The 23013-nt window shown below is 38.7% G+C and overlaps 1 protein-coding gene across 2 annotated transcripts; it reads left to right on the plus strand.

The window, feature by feature from the left end:
• Positions 1–65: 65 nt before the first annotated feature.
• Positions 66–22712, plus strand: PPIG (peptidylprolyl isomerase G). 2 transcript variants are annotated; one of them, XM_041403660.1, is made up of 14 exons: positions 66–266; positions 5391–5474; positions 7978–8057; positions 8172–8246; positions 10355–10462; positions 10952–10996; positions 12830–12917; positions 14018–14047; positions 14141–14280; positions 17602–17806; positions 19481–19648; positions 20111–20195; positions 20981–21117; positions 21437–22712. In XM_041403660.1, exons 3-14 carry the CDS (start codon positions 7997–7999, stop codon positions 22554–22556), a joined length of 2262 nt encoding a protein of 753 aa, XP_041259594.1. In that variant the 5' UTR covers positions 66–266; positions 5391–5474; positions 7978–7996; the 3' UTR covers positions 22557–22712. The 2 variants fall into 2 exon arrangements, with proteins under 2 accessions (XP_041259594.1, XP_041259593.1); XM_041403659.1 differs by lacking the exon at positions 5391–5474.
• The last annotated feature ends 301 nt before the right edge of the window (positions 22713–23013 follow it).

Here is a 23013-nt window from a genome sequence, read left to right on the forward strand (position 1 = left end):
CGAGCCCGAGGAGGCGGGAGCCCCTCCCCCAGTCGCTCGGGCTCCTCGCGAGCGGCCCACGCCGCCGGGCTGGGCTGTGTCGGTGCTCGCGACCCCTCGCACCGTGCCCGGGCCGGGGAAGCGCCGCTCCCGCCGCCACGCTCCCCCGCCCGCCCCCGGGTCGCCGCTCCCGCCCTGTCCGCCACTGACGCAGTCCGTGCCGCACCAGCTCCAACATGGCGGCAGCGCGGCGCTGAGCAGCGCGGGGCTTCACGGGCCGCCAGCGGGTGAGTGCCGGCCGCGCCGCCGGGCAGCGCCGGGCGCCGGCGCGGCCGAGTGAGGGCCGTCGCCCGGGCCGCGCCGCGGGCTGGGCGGACGGTGGAGGAGGAGGTCGCAGCTCCGCGGGGCCTGAGCCTCGATCACGGCGCGGGTAGGAGCTCCGGCCCCTCCCGACCGCCGCTTCGGAGCGGGCCTGGGGCGGCCGCCCGCGCTGCCTCCCCGCACACGCCCCTGGCAAGGCCCGGCCGCCCGTGTGCGGGGAGCAGGCAGACCGCGGCGCCCGGCGCATCCCGGGTGAGGGCGGCCCCTGGGAGGGAAGGGGTGCGAGGAGCTGCGAGTGCGGCCCGAGGCGGGCGGGAGCGGCAGGGGTGGGTGAAGCGGCGCACGGGGCCTGGCGCGCATCGCGCCGGGGGTCGGGTCTGCCGGGCCGGCCGTGCCTCCGCAGCCTGGCTAGCCGCGGGTCTGTGCCCGCAGCGAGCGCCCTGCTCGGGCTCGGGCGCTGGCTGGGGAGTTTGAATGAGTCTTCCCTCCTCCCCTAGAAGAGGAAGGAGCGAGGCTGTCTGCGTGCCACATGTTCTCCCCTCTGCAGGCCTCTCCTAGGAAAGTGGAGCCTGTAGGAGCTACCATGTCTGGCAGGAGACTCCTCTGTCCCTTTTTTAGGGATTTCTTCAGGCGTTCCCAAGATTTCTATGAGTATTGAGTTTCAGGTTTATTTTGTTTGCAGCCATGACCAAACTAGAAGTACTGCGTATATATGGCTGTACTTTGAGGCCTTGAAGAGGCTTTGAGAGACTTAAGAGAAACAGCTCACTGAAACTGTGGACACAGTATCTGTTGTAGTGCTAAACATTGCCTTTAAGTTCAGTCACAATTAGAAAATTTATAAATAATGATAAAGTCATTTTGGCCAGTAGTTTCCTAATGTTTGACTGGATAAGTTAATTATATGTAGTAGTCATCTGAGACCTGATTTAAGAGAAGCATCAGAATATTATCTTGCATATAGTCTGTTTTCTAAGATGTATTTTTTCTGAGAGAATATTTTGGAAGTTTCATAGTTTTTTTCTATATTGTTAGCAGAAGAGGCTGTTCTTTGGACAAGGATACTAGGTGGGTTTTTGGGGTTTTTTTTTGGTGTGGTTTTATGTTGGGTTTTTTTTAAGCTTCTTCCTGCCATTTTGTTTCACTATTCCCATTGCATTGGGGTCCAGCTATTGCTCAGATTTTTAGGTGCTGTCATGATAAAAATATGGTAACAGTTTGTAGGTTAGACGTGATTTATGAAGCATTAGTTTGTCTAAACTCACAGAGCTTTATTTATCCATTTGTAAAAATTATTTATAAATATTTCAGAAATAATGTCGTTTCCTGTAGGTGCAGTAGATCTGAAGGGTAGTTCTCTGAGAGCACCCTTTGGGACTACATTTCTTATTAAGACTTCCCATTCTTTCAGCCCTCTTCTGTGAAACAAACATTATTGCTTTAATTAGCTAGCAGTCATCAAGCTGCTATCAAGAGAAGATTTGGGGTTTTTTCCTCATAGGATCTCAGAAAATCTGGGGATTATGAGGGAATTTAGAGGGAAGAATATGTAACGGAGTGGAGGATTTTACCGTGTTGCAGCATAATTTCTCCACTGCCAGTTCAATCCTCCATGCGATGGTAATTTAGGAGCCAGCTTCCATTTGGAAGAGAGTCAGTGAGTGCCAGGGAAAAAAATGTGGCCATCTTCTAATGCAGTGAGGTTTAGGTCAGAGGCTGGGATGAAGCATAGAAGGGATCTAGAGGAGTAGAGATGGGGGTAGAATATGAGAATAAAACATGATACAGCAAGGCTTTTTTGGTTATGGTTGACAAATATGGGTCAACATCCAAAGCTGTCTCTTACTGTTGCATGGTTGTCTTGCCTTACTCTCATCTTCAGTAACAGGTAGGAAAGGATTCCACTGTTGAAATTGATTTTGGGATTTGCATGACTTGGAGATTACACCTTGTAAAAGGTTTTTTCCTCCTTTCATAAAAGGCATAAACTTGCCTTTTCTTAGCACTTTTTAAATTTTAAAATAAAAGTTCATGGATCCAGGCCTATTCAAATTCACACCAACAAGTGCACTTATTTGTGTACAGACCTGACAGAAAACACTAGTATTTTTTCATAAATCAGAAAAAAAAGTACTTTCCATGTAAATTAGATAATAGAAAATCATGACTATGACTTGACAACAGATTTTTAGTTGCAAGTGACAAGAGCATGGTTGGATATTTTAACATTTTTCATTGTAGGAATCCCTTTTCTAGAAAAATAAAGGGGATGTTCCAGTAGGAGCCTGTATTTCTGTGTAAGCAGTTTCAGAATATTACTACCTTCTCAGCTGAATTTTATGCTCTTCCAGCTGGGGTGTGAAACCTGGGTGTGCGTTTGTTATACTTTAGTACAAGAAGACTAAAATCATGTTTGTAATTGCAAAAAATCATACTGAAAGTGATATAAGTGATTTACTGGTGCAGTAGGGTTAGGATTATGTACTGCATATTTAGTCAGGACCTATCTAAGGTTGGTGTTTTCTAAGGGCTCCCCTTGCCTCATGTCTGTGGAAGACAACAGTTGATATTGTCAGGTGTCTGATTTCCTTTTTTAGAGGGAAACAAATCCTATGTCAGTAGTCCAGTAAATACTTCTAACGTTGTAGAGAGGAGGCCTGGTGAAAAGTTCTGTGAATCCCTTTTTGCCTGCAAAAATGTTGAAAATTTTATTTTATGGATGGTTTTTCTTTTGAAGGGACTGTCAGATTGAAAGCTTCTAATGCATAATTTTTAATGAGGACTTGAAAGTCTTCCTACATAAATTTCCTACAGCTGTGTAGAAAGCAAATATTTTCTTTCTTATAGGTGTGTTAAATCCATGTGATTGCAAATACGTCATCCTAAATCTGAAATGTATTCTAGTATAGCACATTATTCCTAAATTTGGCAACAAAAATCCTGTGCTGCTGATTAGTGAAATTAAAAAAAAAATAATCATTTCTTTAGATGTCATTGCTGCTAATTCAGTTTTGAGATCATGAAAGGAGGAAAAGGTGGTGGTGTTTAGGGAAAAATGCTAAGGAAATTATGGAGATAGAGGGTTGATCTGATAAGGTTTTTGTTGTTCACATTTTTGGTATCATGCTCACACAGCTGCAAGCTCTGTTACAGGAATGGATCTATGAAAAAAATTTAATGTCTCCCAGTTCAAAATCATAAATTTACTTCTAGTTTAATCCATACTGGAAAGAACTTGTAACATTTTTTGTCTGTGCCTCTGCCATCACTTCTGGCTGATATGTGCTGCTGCTGTATCATCTGTGGAGGGAGGAGGAAAGGGTGGTTTTTATGTAGCCAGGTAGCCGCTTGTCTGCAAGCTAAAATAGAGGGTGTAGGAACCCTCTGTTGTAGTATCAGCCCACATTTATATTGTTTTCAAGTGAGTGCAGCCACAGCCTTAAGGAATATACGTTCTGTGTTCACTTTGTGCATTTCCATTTTCTGAATGTAAAGTTTTGCTTTAAAATACATTTCTGGAGATTTTGCATGCCTGTCTTTTAAGGCAATCAATGTAGTTTAGTCTTGCTGCCTTTAGATGGTGTGAAGCTAAATGCTAGGAATATGAATTTATGTACTTTACTGTTTGCATTGTTTGGGCATTGAATGAAGATCAGTGCAGGTAATTGTAAGCTGATGAAGGAAGCACATTCAAAGGCAAGGTAAAGGAAGAATGAAAAATCTGGAAAAATTGTTGATGACAGGGAAGCAAGTGAAGGAATAGGACACAATGTATCTTTTTTCTGCTAAATATGTCTTTGCTTACTATTCTGTCCTGTACTGGGACTGAAACAAATCAGTAGTTCAGCACAGTTATAAAGGAACTTTTTAACTTCTCCCTGCTATAAAACAAGGAAATACCGCTGTATTGCTGCTTGCTGTCACTTTCTTTGGGATGCATGACATGCTGATACTCAGTTGATGTGCATCTGTGAGTGCTTTCTAGCCTGTTCAGTCAAAAGGCTCTAGTACTTGTTAAAAAGTATTATTACCAGGTCCCCGCTAGCACAGGTGATTTTGGAAATAAAATTCCGCAAGATGTGTTTTTTAAACACATCAGCAAATATCAGTGGTAATCCCTGGTGGAAAGATGCTTGTGAACAGTTTGGGGTAGTTATCTTTTTCCGTTGGCACGGGTCATTTTGGAGGAATAGAACTGCTGGCAGCCTGGCCTTGTGCTGGCCAGTTTTATCCTGCAAATATTTAAAGAAAATAATGAGTGATGGAGGTGTGAAGTAATGTAAACCCTGAGGGACACAGTTGGTGAAATGTTGGTTGTGGGTGCAGCTGTTCTGGCAAGACTTGAGTACTTTTGGTGTATTTGTCAACAAATACCAATATGCTCTAAGCTGAGCTGTAATTCTACTTTCAGATATAAAAGAAAGAAGCCCTTTTTTTAGATATGCTGAAGTGATGTTCACTTGGTTGGGTGTGGGGTTTTTTTTGGTTGTAGGTTCTACTTAGACTTAGTAAGAGCCTCTTCAAACAGAAGGTGGTTGAGAATGATGAATAATTTGAAAATTTCAGAGTAGTACTTGGGCTGATATTTTGTCCTTTCTTAGAGTTTTGGAAGGAAAAAGTGAACTGACTTACCAAGATTGTCCTGCATAGCACATTTTTGGAATGTCTGTATAGTAAGCATCTTTAGGGTTGACATCAAATTCATATTCCTTTCACTAGTGAAATTCCATCAAGTTCACAATTAAAAAATGCAGGGTATTGAGGGTTAAGAATATCCATGTTCTAACTGAAAAGAAATTTTGAGAGAGAAATAGCACAAATCATTTAAGCCTTATTGTTATCAGACATGTAGTGCTACTGAGCCTGTTATTTTCTGACTTAATTGTTGATATTTTCTGACTTTTTTTCTTGGCATATTGTTGGTGGTTTTCTTTGCTGATTTTGTATTTAACATTCAGACCCCTTGTACTTGCTTTTGATACGGACAGGTTTTAAACGATCACTATGTAGAAGATTGTGTTTGGTGTTACTACATGAATAGAAATTACTATTTTTAAGGACCATTTGTAACTTGGTACTTTGTCCTGTAGCACATCAGGAAAAGGTCTGGCTGAAATAACAGTGCAAAGGATACTTAAGTATGTTGGAGAAGAAACGCTCACTTGATTTGTGAGGTAGGTAGGATTAATGTCGCTGATGTCTTAGCCTGGCTTTCTGGGCACCTGAGCTTGAGAGTGACATACACTTGCTTGGCCTGGTGTCTGTTCAGGGCGGTCATACTGACCCCTTGCCATACCTGTCTTTTAGAATCTGGTGCAGCTGGTGTTTAGGAGATATTATTGGAGGATTTAGGGAAGGTGCAGGGTACACTGAAGGTAATGGTTAGAATATGGACTAACTTTGTTCCCCTGTTCATGAAACAATGTAAAAGTAGAAAAACATCAAATTGAGAAAACTTGATAGGGATAGGGAGTTGGGTAGAAGTCTTTATTTCTGATTTCTCTCTCCCGTTGTCTACAAAACAGAGTTAAAAATTGACTGACATAGATATATTTATATTTGTTTCACAGCGTAGCTTTAGTTATTATCAGTGTTTGAAACAAAAGTTATTTCACCTATTATTTGACATATCATGTATTAATTATTTCACGTGTCACGTATTAAGATAGTTGTCATTTATTTTGACTGAAATACGGTATATAAATGTTAAGGCATACCTCTACATTTCTCAAGCAAACTGCTTGTAAAGCAGGAAATTTCTTCTCACTTAAGCATTAGAATTAAATGCTTGAAGTTTGAGTACAGCAGCCAATCAGTTGTGGTACTGATGATCCTTAGACGTCTCAGTTCAGTTAAAACTGGCAGTTCTACCACCCGACAATATTTATTACAGCATTCCTTGTGAAAGGTTTCATTGAAAGAAGTACCCCGTGCAGCTGTGTAGTGTGTTCTGCCCCTGACAGTGGGTGGCTGTGCTTTGGCCGGTGTCAGTTCTGAAAGCAGCCTGTCCACACCCTCCCATCTCATCCCCTCCCTTGGCCACACCCCGCCTTCCTTGCACGGCTCCTGTGCAGCGGGGCGGTGAGCTGGGCAGCCTCCTGCTAACCTGATGGCATCGGAGTTTTCAGCTGTTGCCTTCCTTGCTCCTGTGCAGCGGGGGCGGTGACCTGGGCAGCCTCCTGCTAACCTGATGGCATCGGAGTTTTCAGCTGTGAGCATCCTCTCTGTTTCTCTGCTGGCTACAAAATTGGTTGTACTAATAGGAGGGAAATGCTAATTCAATTCGAGAAGACTGAGATAAGCCTGCTGCTTTGGACCAGGATCTGGCTTGTGTGTATGAATGTATTTGTTACACACCTAGAGAATATCTAGTGAGATTGTGCATTTTTTTAAAATCTTCTCATGCTAAAAGTCTCATGAATAATGAACTACTGGGTGGTTTTTAATTTAAACCAGTCCTGCATGGTTCCTGTGATTTTTGCTGTGTAATCTCAGCAAAATGTTAGGAGTGACAGCACAAGTAGAGAGAATATAGGCTAACATGATTACACTGCTGTCTTGGTTTTTTACAGCCTCTTGGTCATATGCTGAGAGTGACAGATGATGACAATTGAATTTTTCAAGGATGTTCTATGGTGCAGCTATGAGTGAAGCTTTAGAAGAGATGTATGCAGTATGTCAGCTAGATTTGAGCCGTGATTTCTGGCAATAAAAATAATTAGGACTGAAAATGTATGGCTTGTATTCCAGATTCTGGAGAAGATATTCCTGTCTTACAGATCCTTTTGCTGTCAGTGTTTGGGTTTTTTTTTTCCAAGTCTGAAGTAACTCAGAGAAGATAGGGATTTAGAAAAGAAAAAGAATATGTTTGTACATAATGTTGGAATGTTGGAGAGGCAGATGGAATTAAGACATAGCTTGTTACACAAAAACAAAAGGATTCATATAGTATAAGGCAAAAGTTGCTTTAAAATTCTCTATAAGGAATCATAGAATCATTTAGGCTGGAAAAACTCCTCTAAGACCATTAAGTCCAATAGTAAATCTAACAGTTCCAAGTCTACAACCAAACCATGTCCTTAAGCAGCACTATGCATCTATAGGTCTTTTGAATGATACCAGTGATGGTGTCCCAAGGGATAAACAATGACATAAAAGGAAAAGAGGCAATGAAAAACCAGAATAATTTCACTTAGCAGCAGTTGTGGAACAGCTACACCTTTCTATTATTTTTGTCAAGAATGGTTTGAATCCTAATTGGAGCAATGCCTGGTAACTGCCATGACAGGAGTCCAGGAAATACTGAATTTTGAAATTTGAAAATTGAATTCTAAAGTCTTGCCCATATCTCACAGTATCTTTTCCTTTTGTATTTCCCCACCTGAAGTATGGCACTCAAGTTTAAATTTAATTTATTTACACTCAAGTTTAAATTTAATTTAAGTTATTGCAGCAAACGTGAAGAAAATCAGTCATTTGGGGCTACAACACTTAAAAATGACCTAAAGTACTTGGTGTTTTTTGAACTTCAAAAAATGCTAAGGTTTGCTGTCTGGGGGTTTTTGTTTGCTTTTCTGCAGTTTTTATTGACTTTTGTATTGACTTACACCTGTATTGACTTACACATGATTTCAGTACACAGAAGGAAAAACTAAATTTTATTTTTATTGCTTACAGTAATTAGAGTTCAGAAGCCATGGGAGTAAAGGTCCAGAGGCCTCGTTGCTTTTTTGACATAGCCATCAACAATGTACCCGGTAAGAAAATTAAAGTATCAATTCAGTAGCATGATATTCATATGAGATATGTATAGGAATAATAAAAATACCATTTAACTTCACAATAAATACGGTGGTTTTTTATTTTTCTAGCTGGAAGAGTGGTCTTTGAATTGTTTTCAGATGTGTGTCCAAAGACATGTGAGAATTTTCGCTGCCTTTGCACAGGTTTGTAGATTTACTATTTAATCTGTAATTTTTAATGTAATGCCATGTTAACTAGCTTGATGTCTGTTATTATTTGTGACATTTTCTTAAATATGAAAGTAAGTTCAGCATTGGTCCTTGACACCTCTGAATATTTAGCTGATGGTACACATATGATCCTACACATATGACATAGAGTCAAAGCAGTTGTAGCTTTGGCTTAGAGTGTTGCAGGGACTATATACTAACCAACTTTAAATACAGGCACAGTAAGCTGATTTTCTGTTACTAGCACAGATGCTACTGTTCACATTATATAACATCATCCAGTCTTGAAAGATAGCCAGCAAGAGGTCAACCATGCAGACTTACGTTTCAGTCTTATGATACTTTCTGGAATTTGAAAGGTGATGCTTGTTTTTTCTGTTATTTTAATTTCTTGATGGACACTGGTGATTTCTGCTCCTATTGAAAGTATAGTTCTTGAGGAAAATACTCAGGAGATTCTCCCTTGGAAACATTTACAAACAGAATTACTTTCCTGTGGACTGCATGCTTTTGTCGCAAATGCTGACAGCTTAGCAAAACTTGAGTTTATTGTCGCAAGAATAACTTTGTGAATACATAAATAGCATATCTGCTTTCTTTCTTCAGCTTTTTCTACTTCTGTTCCTTCCAGCTGGCTTGTTTTACAGGTCAAGAGTCTGCAGCTGTTAATAGTGAGTCCCTGAGCAGTACTAATATGACCTGAATCAGGTGTGGATACATGATTGCATTCCTGTTAAGTTAACTAGATCGTGCAGCACACCATTGAGGATGTCTGCAGGAATGTAGGCATTATCTGATCTGACAGTAGGTTTACTGGGACAAAATCAGATTATCAAAATTTGTTAACAGATTTGAACTTTAATGATTTTTAATGGCTGTGACTATGTTAACATGTGACTGGCATTCTTGATCTGCTGTCAACCGTCCAAAAGTCAGATTATTGAATAAAAGTGTTACTCCCTACTGCTGCCTTATATTTGTGAATTGAAGTCTGCAGCAATGTTTCAGGTCAGCAACAAGTATGACTAAGTTCATCCTTTGTTGCTGACATCCATAATCAAATTCAGATCCTGAACTATTGTGCTGCCTTAACACATATAAGAATAGTGAGACAAATATGCAGAAAGTTTAATATTGATAATCAGCAAATTATTCAGACTTTTAATTTCTGTTTTCCTTACTCATCTTTCTCTCTGGAAGTTTTGAAAAGCGTGTGCTGTCTTCATAAAAAACAGCTCCATGTTTGCCTGGCATATGCCAAGTTAGTGGAACATACACAGCTTCACATTTATCAGAGTTCCTATCAAAAGTGGGGTTTTTTCTAGCTGTTCAAATCCATATGGAGACACCAGTCTGTAAGTTCAGAGTCAACTGCCCTTGACAAAAGCTGCCAGTTTAATTGCTCAGAATAAGATTATAGGAAGATGCTGTCGAACAGTTTGCCAACATGAAGAGGAAGTGGTCTTCCCTGAGAAGTCCCATTGATGACCTTACTGTTACCTTCACAGGACCCACCACGAGCCATTCATCCTGCTAACTCAGCAGAAATCCTCTCTCTGAGCAGGGAGAGGCCGTTGTGTTGTAGTTGAAGCAGAGTTTGCTTAAACAGCAGAGCTGATGCAAGGGAGGAAGATGGCAGTTGTCATCATGAGCAGGGGAGGGAATGAGAGTCCTCCTCCTTTCCCCTGCCTCTGGCTTTCTTACAAGTTTTTATGGTACCTTAACCTTGCTGTGTTTTAACTACAGGTCTGATTGTTTCTTGCACGTTTCTGAGCCATACCAGTTGTCATGAATGTAAACTGGATGTTTAGCTTCAGTCAATCTGCTTGGCAGTGGTCACAGTTGTATACTAGTGTCAGTAAGGAGTTCTTCTAGTATAACTGTAGAGACAGAAAGTAGTTTCTGAACTGCTTTCTTAAATGCCGGTTTCTTACTGGTATTACAGGTAAGTGTCTGCCTCACAAGCCAGTTTTTCAGAGCACAGATGATTTTGGTTGAGTGCTTTACATAGAACTGTTTTTGTAATGAAGATTCTACAGATGCAGAGAGTAATTTTTGGTTTTGTACATTCTCTTCTTTAGGTGAAAAGGGTACAGGAAAGTCCACCCAAAAGCCATTGCATTACAAAAGTTGTCTGTTTCACAGGGTTGTGAAAGATTTTATGATCCAAGGAGGTGACTTCAGTGAAGGTATGACATAAATCTTTAAAGAAAATTTGCTGCTTACGTAATAAAACATTGCAAAAGTTCTATATAGAACTATTTACTTAATTATTCTCTGACAGACATCACTGCTTTTTACCCTTCTGTGTGAGAACCTTTCCATGAGAACTTGCATAATGAACTTATGTATGTGCATTCACACACTTTTGCTCAAGTTGTCTCAATTATTCCAAGAACTAAAAACCTGCTATTGAAAGGTTGAAGCGTGAGAATAAAATATTTTATCTGCTGCTGGGAACTAAAGGAAAAAAGGAGACTGTTGCTGAATACATGGGAGAATACTTTGTTTTCCAAGTTTTTTGGTTTTGGATTACAAAGATGTATCTTGATTGTGTTTGCATATCTTGAAGAATAATGTCAGTGACTTGGATGCAGTTACATCAGTATTATGAAGTACCTTCCACAAAATGTAACTCTTTTAATCAGTACTTTAACTGTCACTTCTCCTCTTTTAAGGAAATGGCAGAGGAGGAGAATCCATTTATGGTGGCTTTTTTGAAGGTAAGAATTCTATCAGTCTGTTCTATTTTGGTGTTAAAATAAACAGTCACCTTCACGTTCTGTAGTATGTGTTCTGTAAACCTGAATTCCGTTTTTTAAGAAGATTTTGTCTGGTCTTGAAGGCCTTTGACTGTCCCATTTAAGTTCTTTTACTTTTAAGATGTGAACCATTTTAACAAATGAAAAACTAAAACTGAACTCCTTTGTATTTGTCCCTTTTACCGGACTTACATTTTTATTGCTGGTTTTTGACATTTATTTTTTTCTTGCTCAGCTTAAAAGCTGGAGATGGTCTTCCCTTTGAGGGAAAAGGGGAGGGAAACGTGTTGATGGAGTTGGGTTTCCTTGCAAGGAGTCCTGCTTTCCTGAACTGAAGATTGAGCTTTTAGTTTTCTCACAGTCTTGGTTCTTTCTCAGCCAGTGTTGCAGAAGAGGTTACACTTGCTGTGTTTCTCAGCCTGTGTTTGTCCAGAATGTAGTGGAACATCTGTGTTTAGTGGAGCAGTTGTTGTGTTACACCTAAGCCCAGGTGCTGGGTAGCTGCCAGCCAGGCAAGGTTAAGCCCCTCTCCCCTCCTGGATACTTTTTTTTTTGCCATTGGTTGTTGTCCAAGCTTGCAGCCCACACAATAATTATTCACTGCTGTAGTTGGGCCAGGCTGCAAATTTATATCAGGCCTTGAGTGGAATCAACAGTTTGCAACTGCCAAAAGAGGGAGGAGGCCTTACCTCGCACTGACTCTCTGATCAAACTTTAGCCTGATTCAGCTTGCTAAAATGCCTAAAGATTATTGCAGAAAAAAAAAATATTCCCATGTTAGTGAATTTGAGGAAATGTATGGCTGGGAGAAATGGAAAAATGAGCACAACCTCCACTTATCTTGGGACAGTAGCGGGCTGGCTGTTCAACTTGGCTGGTCACAGTATGGAACTGAATTTGTGAAAAGTTTTGCGTTTGTGAAGCAATTAACCAGTGCACCATAGGATTAGATTTACATTTGATGCTATTGTACAAGTGATTGGAGAGTGAGTGGGACCATCCCTTTCATGGCGAGTGACAGTAGCATTATGAATATTGTACACTTTTCTTTGTTAATACTTCCTCTTGCCATCTGTATCCAAACAGTGTTGAACAAATGTCCTCATGTCTGCAGAATTTCCTTCCCCCAAAAGCCTTTTTGCTGTTTTGGGAAAGAAGGGAGAGGATGATTTCTTACAGGTGTCTTAAATGAAGAATAGTGATTACATTTTACACTTTCTTCATTTCATAGTTTTGTTGGGATTTGGTTTGAACTATTAACAATTCCTTGCTCATAAGAAGTAGGATTCATTGAAGTTAAACTAATTTTCTTAATGGCTAACTTGATAAATTTATCTCTGTCTGTCAGACAAACAAGTTGTTTGGGATAGTTTGGTAGCAATCTGTGTGTACAAAAAAAACCAAACAAAAACAAACACCAGAACAACAAAATGCCTGAAGATTAGGGATTTATTAAAAGTTAATACACAGCTTCTGTTCCAAAGAAAAACAGAGCAACAATTTAAACATCTCTACTAACATTCGTAGGAGACAGATCTTTTGTGCAAGAATACTAAATTTTTAATTTTTTTTTTCCTCTCAGGCTATAAACCATTCTTTTCATATTTCTCCTTGTTACATAGAATGAACAGAATGATGTTTTAAAAAGAGCTGCTATTTTTAGTCTATTTTTAATACAACTTTTCATTCAAGTGACTAACAGATTTATTTAATTAGGATTAATTTACTTAGACAATAGCATTTACCTAAGCATATATCGTATGCTTAAAAAGTAACTGAAAACACTTTCTTTAGATGAAAGTTTTGCTGTAAAGCACAACAAAGAATTTCTCCTTTCAATGGCCAACCGAGGGAAAGATACAAATGGTTCACAGTTCTTTATGTAAGTATTGAAATGTCTTGAAATGTGTATATGGTTTGCTATTTGTAAGCTGTAAAGGGGATCCTTTTAGATGTTGAAGACTAGCTCCAACAAAGCAAAGTTGATGGTTTTTTACCAGGTTCCCTGGAAGTAGCCATTTTCCTAATGTACTTATTTTTACCCCTAATATGCTTATTTGTATTTAATTTTCTGTGCAAAAGGGCTTTCAGTAGTTTCAGTAGCTGTGTTCTAATTTGGACAAAAAAGCAAACCTGTTAGTTTCTTGTAAAATTCTTAGTAAATGCTCTAATAAATTGTTTTCAGGAAGGCGGCAGAACAGCTCTAGGGGTTCTCCAAAGCAGTAGAGGGCTTTTTCTAATCACAAAATAGCTTTCCAGTACAGTCTTACTTATAGGTAAATCTTAAATTCTAAAAATACATTGCAGTAGACTCTTCTAAATTCTAAATTACGTAGAGAAAATATTCTCAAAATACATCACTCTACTCTTACCCGTGTTTCAAGGCCTTAGTTAACATAACAAGTTGTGGATGTCAGCATTAAAACCTTATTTTGGGATTCCTAAATGATCATTATTCTAATCATCTCAGTTTTCTACTCTTCCATAACTGACATGTATGCCTTAGTAATGCTAGTATGGGGGAAAGCTGAGAGAGAGTCAGTTCTGCTTCTGTGTCAAGTAATCTCTACATGCCGATACTTTTTCTTCCAGTTTTCTGGTTATTTTCTAATGTGTAAAAGGTTCTTTGCATTTTTCCTGCAGATTTTTGTATCTGTTCCTGGTAGTGTTTATATAATTCAATAAGCAGAAACTTATTATATCTTATATGAGGATTCTGTCTAAAAATTTATGTGCAATTCTGGGGTTTTTTTCAGTAAAATGTAATAAAGTGTTTCATTGAATAGGTAGTTTAACATAAACATTAAATACTGTTAACTGCACACAAAAATAGACTGATATGTCTTGGTTTTGTTCAATTTTATTAGTGTACTCAAAATAATGTTCACCTTCTTGTGTGTAGATTATATGATTTGAATGCTGCCTGCTTTTCACTAATACTGATTTTGTTTTTCTCTTTAAATTAAAATCTGGAAACAACAGAACAACTAAACCTACACCTCATTTGGATGGGTAAATATCTCTTCTTTTCTTCTTACATTTCTTTGGGAGCTGCCTTGAGAAAGTTAAGTGCTAAGAATACTTACTTTTGTTTATGTTCTTCAGGCATCATGTTGTTTTTGGACAAGTCATCTCAGGGCAGGAAGTTGTGAGAGAAATAGAAAACCAGAAAACAGATGCATCTAGTAAACCATATGCTGAAGTACGCATACTGAGTTGTGGAGAGTTAATTCCAAAATCCAAAGGTAAAGTTGAACTGTATATATGAGGTAATTTTGCTTGTTTTCTTCCATGCTGGCTGCTTATAAAAATATGTAGAAACTTGTAATAGATGATGGCATGGTTGGTGAAAAGGTGTATAACATTGCAGAGCAGTCCGTTTTCTACAGAGCTTAAAAGTTGTTGATGCAAAAGACATTAAAGAACACTCATATGTACTTTTTTTCAAAGCTTCTCCTGTCTTGAATTTTCTTATACTCACTACATTTTAGTACAAAGCTGGCAAGCTCTTGTCATATCCATAGAGTGCTAAGAAGGTTGGTGGCAGTCTGACTTCATTTGATAACTCATACTTCTTTGGAAGGTATTGAACTTGTTTCATGTTGCTCTAAGGTAACTCTTCAAAACAGGCACTTAGATTGTAAAAGTCTAGATTTGGCCCTTTAGCTCATACACTTTATAGGTTCCTATAAACAATTCTTAAAGAGGAATATGACAGAACCTGTCTTTATTTCTGGAAGGGATGTCCTGCTCTGCCATTGCAGAATAGAACATAGTATGAGAGCTTGGATCAAGACTTACTTTCTAACAGAAGCAGAATCTAAGATGTTCCTGTCACCATGGAGAATCTCATCAGCAGAAAGCCAAGATGCTTTCTAGTGAAAATTTCTCATGAAAAGTGAATTTCTAGGGCATTCTGCACGGAGCAGTGCTAGACTTGATTCATGACTTTCATTGATGTCACAGATCTCCCTGTAGAATCACTGCTTGTAAGAGTGTGCTTTCTGCAATTAAGGTAGATTATGGCTGCATTCATAATTTATAAGGTTTTTTGATTTGCTATAAAGTAACTATTGGCATGTCACTGCTGTGAATTACAAGATGGTATGTTTTGTTATGACTTTTATGACTGAATCCAACTGTTTTCTGGTCTGGTCACTTCTTAATTTCAAGCCATGGGGCTAATGTAAGACTTACTACAGTCCCTGACCAGCTGAGATGCAGAGAGTACTTGTCTGTGTCATGCAGCATGATCACAAAGTCTGACAAATACTGTAGGTCAAAATGAACGGAGTAGGAACTGATGTATGTTTCAGATGTGGTCATGAGTTGAAAGCTGCTGCTGAAGGTAATGAGCTGAAACATTTGGACTGTACACATAAGTCTGTTTCTTGACGACCTTCATGTTCTAGGATTGATCTCATTTGTTGTAATCTGTAGTTGTACAGTACCAGGTTGGTTCAGTACTCAAAACAGCATTTGCTGCTGGACAGAGATAGTTAGATATCACCAGAAAGTACATCCAAACCCTCTTGCCAGATTCTCTGTCTTTGTTGTATAACTAGTTGTGGGCTTTTTAGTGTTGTTTGTTGTTTGGGGCTTTTTTCCCCCATGTCATTTTACTCCCTAGCTGCCATAGGATTTCCTAGGTACATCTCCCACTGGCAGCTTGCTGCACGTTAAGAATCACATATTTGTTGTAGCAGCAGCCCACTAACTTGCCTCCAGTTCTATTTATTACTTACTCACTTTAAAGTAATAACTTTAACATACCTGAACTTGTTACAAGAATGCAGACAAAACTGTCACACATTTGGACACACTTAAAACATATGCAGGAGGAAGAAAATACAGGAAATCACTGCATTTAATGAAATAATTATGAAAGCATGTAAGAAACATTGTAGTGCCATATGAAGATTTTCCCCTTTGAATGGACCAAAACTGAGGGTGTAATAGATCAGAAACATTTAACTTTTTTAATACATTTTTGTATTCATAGTATTTAGAGGTGAGGTGAGATTCTTGTTTGTTTCCTTGCCACCTGGCCTACACCTAGATCCTTTGATTGACATTATTTAGAAAAATGTTCATTTTTCTTTTATAAATATGTACTCATTACATTCTGTAAATACATATGTATTTAGACAATCTAAAACTGATACACAATATTGCAGAGACTTTTTATTAAATATAGTACTAAAATAAGGATGTTGAGCAAAAGTTTGAGAACAGAGAGCAGTTATCTTGGTCTAGACATACAAGAAAAATCAAGCAGTTATCTTGGTCTAGACATACAAGAATCATAGAGAATTGTCTTTTGGAAGCATTTTGCAAGAAGCTCTAAAATCTTCTGATGAGAATGAGCTGATTCCAGTCAGCAGACTGTTCTAAACTGGTAAGAGTACTTGCTAGTTTATACTGCACCTGGAAGGGACTGGAAGGCCAATATACTCTGTCAAGGGTGGAAGTTTTTCAGTGAGTTGTCAGGCTTTTGTTAGTCTGTATCAAGCGAGGCTTGTGAATAAACACATGGAAAACCCCTTGTGTAAGTCACAGAATTACAGTGTATTCTGAGTTGGAAGGGGCGCACAAGAATCATCAAGTCCAGCTCTTACAGAGTGTGAATTATGGACCAAGTGAATGGTCTGGTCCATACCAGGGTCAAACCTTGGTGCTCTGACCAGCTGAGCTCATCTCAGTTGTCACACAGCTATGACTTGTGTCTGTGATGCTAAACTGAAAAATAAATGAGATTTAGTGCAATGGGGTTGAATTTCATCCACACTACCAGTGTGGGGATTTGTTAATGATGTAACATGAAGAAAGGTATCTATAAAGTGTATGACCATAAAAGTAGGCCGAGATTGTTTCTGTTGGGGTACATGCCACAATCTGATGCAGTTCTGTGAATTAAGCTCCAGCTAGCTTGTTGTTAGAGGTGTTCTCAGCCTGTTGAATTGGAAGTGAGTGTGCTACATCACTGTAAGGAGGAGACCTTTCACCACTCTTTGTATCACTGCTTTCGGAATGTAAGACCCAACAAATTAGGATAGTGAGCTAAATTCAGTGAGTACTTGGTTTAATCTGTGCCTCTTATTTTCTGCTTCAAAATTTCTCTTATTAGTAATTTAATGAAGTCAGGTGAAACCTGAAGCTGAAGAATTATTTTTATAAACACGTGTAAATAAGTTTTAAAGAATTCTTTGTATGTTGCTTATGTTGTATAAAACATCATCAGAAAACTTAGATGGTTCTGCAATTGCTTGACAGTATAAATTTTAGACTTAAAGTTTCATAAATCCAAATTATGAAAATGTCTTGTTTTTCTAGACATATCCTTTATTGTACTATGGAGAAACAATGTTTTTCCTAAATGTCAATTTTTTCTTAAGTATTTTGATGAAGTAATCTCATGACACAATTATAAGAATCTGAGAGATACAAGATAGTCTGGTCCATACCAGGGTACAAGATACAGAGACAGGTACAAGATGGGTGATTTTTCTGAGATTACTTTAGAAGTGTTTCATATTAAATTGTGTCTTTGCTGTTCTGATCTAAAGCTAAGAAAGAAGAAAAGAAGAGACACAAGTCATCTTCCTCATCCAGTGACTCAGAAAGTTCAAGCGATTCAGAATCGTCTTCTGATTCATCGTCGGATTCTGAGAGTGCTTCAGAAGAGAAATCTAAAAAACGAAAAAAGAAACACAAAAGAAATTCCAAGAAACATAAGAGAGAAAAGAAAAAGAGAAAGAAAAGCAAAAAAAGGTCAGTTTTGAAATTTGTTTTGTTTTGTTACATGTACACCATACAGTACCATTCTCTTGTCTTAATAGCTACAGGCTACATTTGTGTAAACTAGCAATGCAGGTTTCACAGTCTGGGAGATAATTGGTTTCCATGTACAAGAAGACATTTTCTGATATGATCATGAAGGGTCATGTTCATGTGCCTATGTACTGCAGCATGTAAAGGAGTAAACGAATGGACTAAAACTTCAGTTGGCTTGAAAAGTTGGAGTGGTAGGTTGGAAATGGGTAGGAATAGTTCGTTGCCATAAATTTGCTTCTGTACAATTCAGTTTGAACCATATGCAGTGGAACTTAGAAAAAAGGTAGTATGCAGGAATATAACAAAAATAAATATAAAATTAATAAATTAACATAATTTTTTTTGTCTTATATGCCAAGACTCTTGCAGTTTCACTGGAAGATAATAAAACTGAGAAAGCAACCTTGCTTCTGAGAATGTTATATTGAATCTAATAATTTTGTTATAGTTCAGTGTGAGATAAAAGTAGTGTCAGTTTGTCCTGTTTAAGGCAAATTTGGGAGGAAACTCCTAAAGGGGTCCTTCTAGAAAAGCAGATTCAAGTGGCCCTTCTCCCAACTGGTTTAGGAAAAGATTTTCTTGGAGAAAAGAGGAAAAAATGTTTCTTTGAAAAGCAAAGTATTCACAAGCATAAGAAATGAATAATATTAAACAGTAAGACTTCTCGCTGTTCTAAAGAGATGGCAGATTCAGAAAGGCCTTGTCATGGGCTGTAACTTGGCTCACTCAGTCTGTTATCAGTCCCTCTGGTGCTGGAATGCAGGGTCCCAAGCCCTGGTGGCCACAGGTGTGAGCTCCTGGTGCTCTTCTGGGTTTTCAGTCCACAGCAGGTTTGAGCAGTTCCAAGAAAATGAAACATTGCAGTCCAGGAAATTCACTGCCTCAGCTAGCTAAAAACTGACTAAAAGCACAGGAGAGCTCTCTATCACTGTCTGTGCTGCAGACAGCACAGTCCAGGAGTAGGATGCAGGGGAGCAAGTGCAGCTCCTGATAACAAATTCTGAGCTGCTTCTCCCCACTTTGCTCTCAGAACCATTCTTTAAGGTGCAGGACCTGATATCCAGCATAAACAGAGCAGATGACTGGGCGTACAGGCCTCATAAACTCACCCCAGGACACAGTGCAAGTCACATTTTTCTAAGATCGCAGTGAAATTTAAGAAATTATCACTTAGGGCAGTGCTGCCTAAATACTGTTTCTGTGCACCTAAGCCCTTTTCACAGAAGTTTGTAAATTGCTTGAAATTAGTATAGTCTGTAGACAGTTATATATGCTAGTGTAAAATCTGAATTTTTAGTCTCTTGAGATTGTTTTTAACAGAAAATAATTAGAACTAAAAAGTTGCATCTAAATAGACAGTATGTATACGTTTGGTGTTGCACCATTTTAATTAGCGGAGAAAAAGTGTTGGTCAGAAATCTACTGCTGTTATATACTTTGGAACAAATATATAATGGGGGAAAAGTTGTTTCTGAAATAGCTCTGTTTTCTGAGATTCTTGTGGTATTGTTGTATATTAAATTAAAGGAATTTCTGAATTATTTAAAATAGATGGAAGGGTCTTCCTCATCCAAATAACTCATTATGCATATTTTCTATACAAAAATAAAGCTCATCCAGTGAAAGTGAAGAAGAAAATACCGAAGCACAGCCGTTATCTACTGTCCGTCCTGAAGAAATTCCTCCCATACCTGAAAACCGGTTCCTCATGAGGAAAAGTCCTCCTAAAGTAGATGAGAAAGAAAAAGAGAGAAAAAGCAGAGAGAAGGAAAGAGAGAGGTAATATATCCGGTTTAAGTCTGATTATGTGCTGGCAGTGGTGTGGTCACATTACTGTTTTAGAACTCTAATGTTGAGTCTTTTCCATATTGAACAGTTCCATGTTGTAAGCACTGCTGGATGGAAAATAGATTTCTCCGTTTATTGGAAACTGTTGTCTTCATCCTAGACAAAAGGCTTAGTCTTTGAAAATGGTTTTAGTGAATAAAGAATGTATAATGACAGGCTTAATTTCATTTAGCATGCCTTGGAACTGTCCAGTCTGTCTTTATTTATTTATTTTTTCTTTCTTTCTTTCTTCAAAAATTGAAAAACCTGGAGATCTTGTAAAATTATTGTGGTCACAGACTGAGGTTTTACTGTGTGGATGTTACTGTCTGCTGAAAAATAAAATGGTGTGTTTTTATTTAGTTCCTGAAGAGGTTTTAATACTGGTTTTCATTATTTTTAAATTATTTTTAGTAATCTATCAAACTCACAGTCAACATACCAGAGAAGACTGTTAGTCACCAGATCTGGAAGGAAAATAAAAGGAAGAGGACCAAGGGTAAATGTTTGTAATCTGTTCTTCAAAATAAGCAAGGTGGTAGCACAGTCTCACTGCTGGTGGTACTGATCATATTCATCGGGATAGTTATTTTTAAAAAAGAGTGCATCGTGATTTATTTGAGGACTGAGGCTTGAAGGAGGACAGAAAAGAGAAGAAGGCGGTGAGAAAAAACCATTAAAATACTTTATTTAAGTTTATAGGGTAATATTTAAATTGGTGAATGGAACTAGCTCAAGAAGGGTTCTGGTGAACGCAGAACCAGTAACATCCGTGCCAAGAGGGTGGGGAAGACTTCTTCCCCTTTTGGCAGGGGGTAGCTGTCAAATTGGCTCTTTCAATATTGTGAAGCCATATGGTATATGCTGCATGTAGCAAATGTTTTTAATAACTGAAGTCTCTATCCCTCAGATTTTTAGTAAAATTCTTAACCAGTGTGAAGTATTGTTTTTGCATTGCCTGTCAAAGATAAGAATCTTCATTGTTAGTAAACAAACATTTGTGCAAATTAAAAGTAGCAGAAAGCCTCTCATCAGACTGCAAAATTCCTGATGTAGACCTTACCTTAAAATCAGTTATTTGATCAGACTTTGTATTCCCTCTATAGTTAAATGTCAGATACATTTTCAGTAAGTTAATAACTTGTCAGTGGAAACTTGGTGTATACATGTGAAGTATGGTCTTAGGTGCTATGCAGGAACCCAGTGCCGGGGTGAAAACCTTGCGTAGGCGTCACAGCATGTGAAGTTCAAACTAAGACATGATTTTCTCTTTCTTCCTCCAAGCGCTACCGGACGCCTTCCAGATCCAGGTCAAGAGATCGATTCCGGCGCAGTGAAACTCCTCCACATTGGAGGCAAGAAATGCAAAGAGCTCAAAGAATGAGAGTGTCTAGTGGAGAAAGGTGGATAAAAGGCGACAAGTAAGACTATTTCTTTCTGGAGCATGTGCATATGGGGGTTTTTTAAATTTTTAGTTCTTAATTTTTTTTTTTTTGTTGTTTATTTAAAGTAATACCTGTTATCTTTTCAATTACAATTGCATTTAAGAAGACACGGTTCTGACTTGATTGTTCCATTATTTAATTGTGTGTGACTTTAACCATGCTACTGCAATACGTAGGTATTAATAAAAATTATCTGATGTGAAGTTTTAGTTGTGAACCTGTCTCACTTCTGGTTTAATTTTTCAGAGTGGAGGGAAATGAAAAGTTTTTTAAAATTGTATCTTTTCTCTCCAAGGAGTGAAATAAATGAAACCAAGAAAGATAATCAAAAGAGCCCGGGAAGAGGTAGGGAGAGAAGAATATCAGACCACAGGCAAGTTTCTGAAAGTCCAAGCCGAAGAGGGGAAAAAGAGAAGAAAAAAGATCACAAATCCAGCAGTAAAGACAGAGAGACAAGAAGAAATTCAGAAAAAGATGACAAGCATAACAAAAGCAAAGCCAAGAAGAGAGCTAAATCTAGAAGCCATAGTAAAAGCAGAGAGAAATCAAAAAGTAAAGAAAGAGACTCCAGGCACAGCAGACATGACGAGAAGAGACTAAGATCAAGAAGCAAAGAGAGAGACCACGAGAAAGGTAGAGAAAAAGAAAAGCACTATGATTCTAGAGGGAGAGAGAAAGAAAGAAGTAGGAGCAAGGAGAGAAGTAAAAGAGCAGGCTCAAGAAATAATGAACAAGAGCATAGGAAGAGCAAAGACAGGGAGAAACGCAAGTCAAGAAGCAAAGAGCGTGAGCATGCTAGAGGAAAACACAGCTCCAGCAGCAGAACAAGGGATCGAAGCAAAAGCAGAGATAGGGGTAGGAGAGGAAGATCAAGGAGCAGGGACAGGGATCGCAGTCGAAGTAAGGACTATTCAAGGAATAGAGATAGAGAAACAAGAAGGAGAGGAAGATCAAGAAGCAGAGAAAGGAGAGGTACACCAGATAAATACAGAGGAAGAGAAAATAGGAGGAGGAGAGAATCAAGGAGTTCAGAGAGGGATGAAAGTCAAAGCAGAAACAGAGAGAGGTATTCAAATAGGGAAAGTAGAAGCTCATATAAGAGGAATGATAGTGAAAGCCAAAGGAAGAGGCATTCAAAAAGTCGTGAAAGTAGTAGTCCTGAATCTGGCAGAGATAAGAAGTCTAGTAGAGATCAGGATAGAAGTCCAGACTCAAAAAAGAGACCAAGTAGCAAAGAGAGAGAAGCAAAAAAATCACACTCGCGCAGCAGTAAAGAAAAGGAAAAGACCAGATCCTCATCAGAAAAAGAAATAAACCAAAAATCAAAGAGTCAGGAGAGAGATCATGCCCCTAGTAAGGATAAAAAGTCTGATCGTGAAACAAGTCCTGGAACAGATGATGACAGGCATGGATGAGTTTGTGGACTTAATGTTTCCATTGTCTCAAAGTTTTAGAGACGTTTTGGGGAACGCCTTTTTTAAAGATGTGGACTTCAGTTTGGTCTTTTGATAATCTAAAACCTGGATCATTTGTACTGCTAAAGTTTTAATAAACTTGAAATGAAAAACAAATTACATGTGTAATACAGTGTGCTGTGTTTTAAATATTTCATTGGATTATGTATCCTTCGTGTGTGTTGTCAGCTAAAGGGTAACTTCCATGCCACTTTTATTTTTTACCTGATGAACATAGTTCAGTGCAAGTAATGGCTGCCTGCAGAGAGGCTTGTTCCATATATGAAGAAGAAAGCTGCAGATAAACTACATGTCATCTTAAAGCTAGGAGGATATTGCAAGGTGTCCATTACTCCAGTCTTGCTACATCTGTTTTTCAGTAGGTATAAATCCTAAGGAAATCTATTTGTAGAGGTAA

This window comes from Onychostruthus taczanowskii, unplaced genomic scaffold (assembly GCF_017590055.1).
Source record: "Onychostruthus taczanowskii isolate IOZ18803 unplaced genomic scaffold, ASM1759005v1 scaffold20, whole genome shotgun sequence".
Lineage (NCBI taxonomy): Eukaryota > Metazoa > Chordata > Aves > Passeriformes > Passeridae > Onychostruthus > Onychostruthus taczanowskii.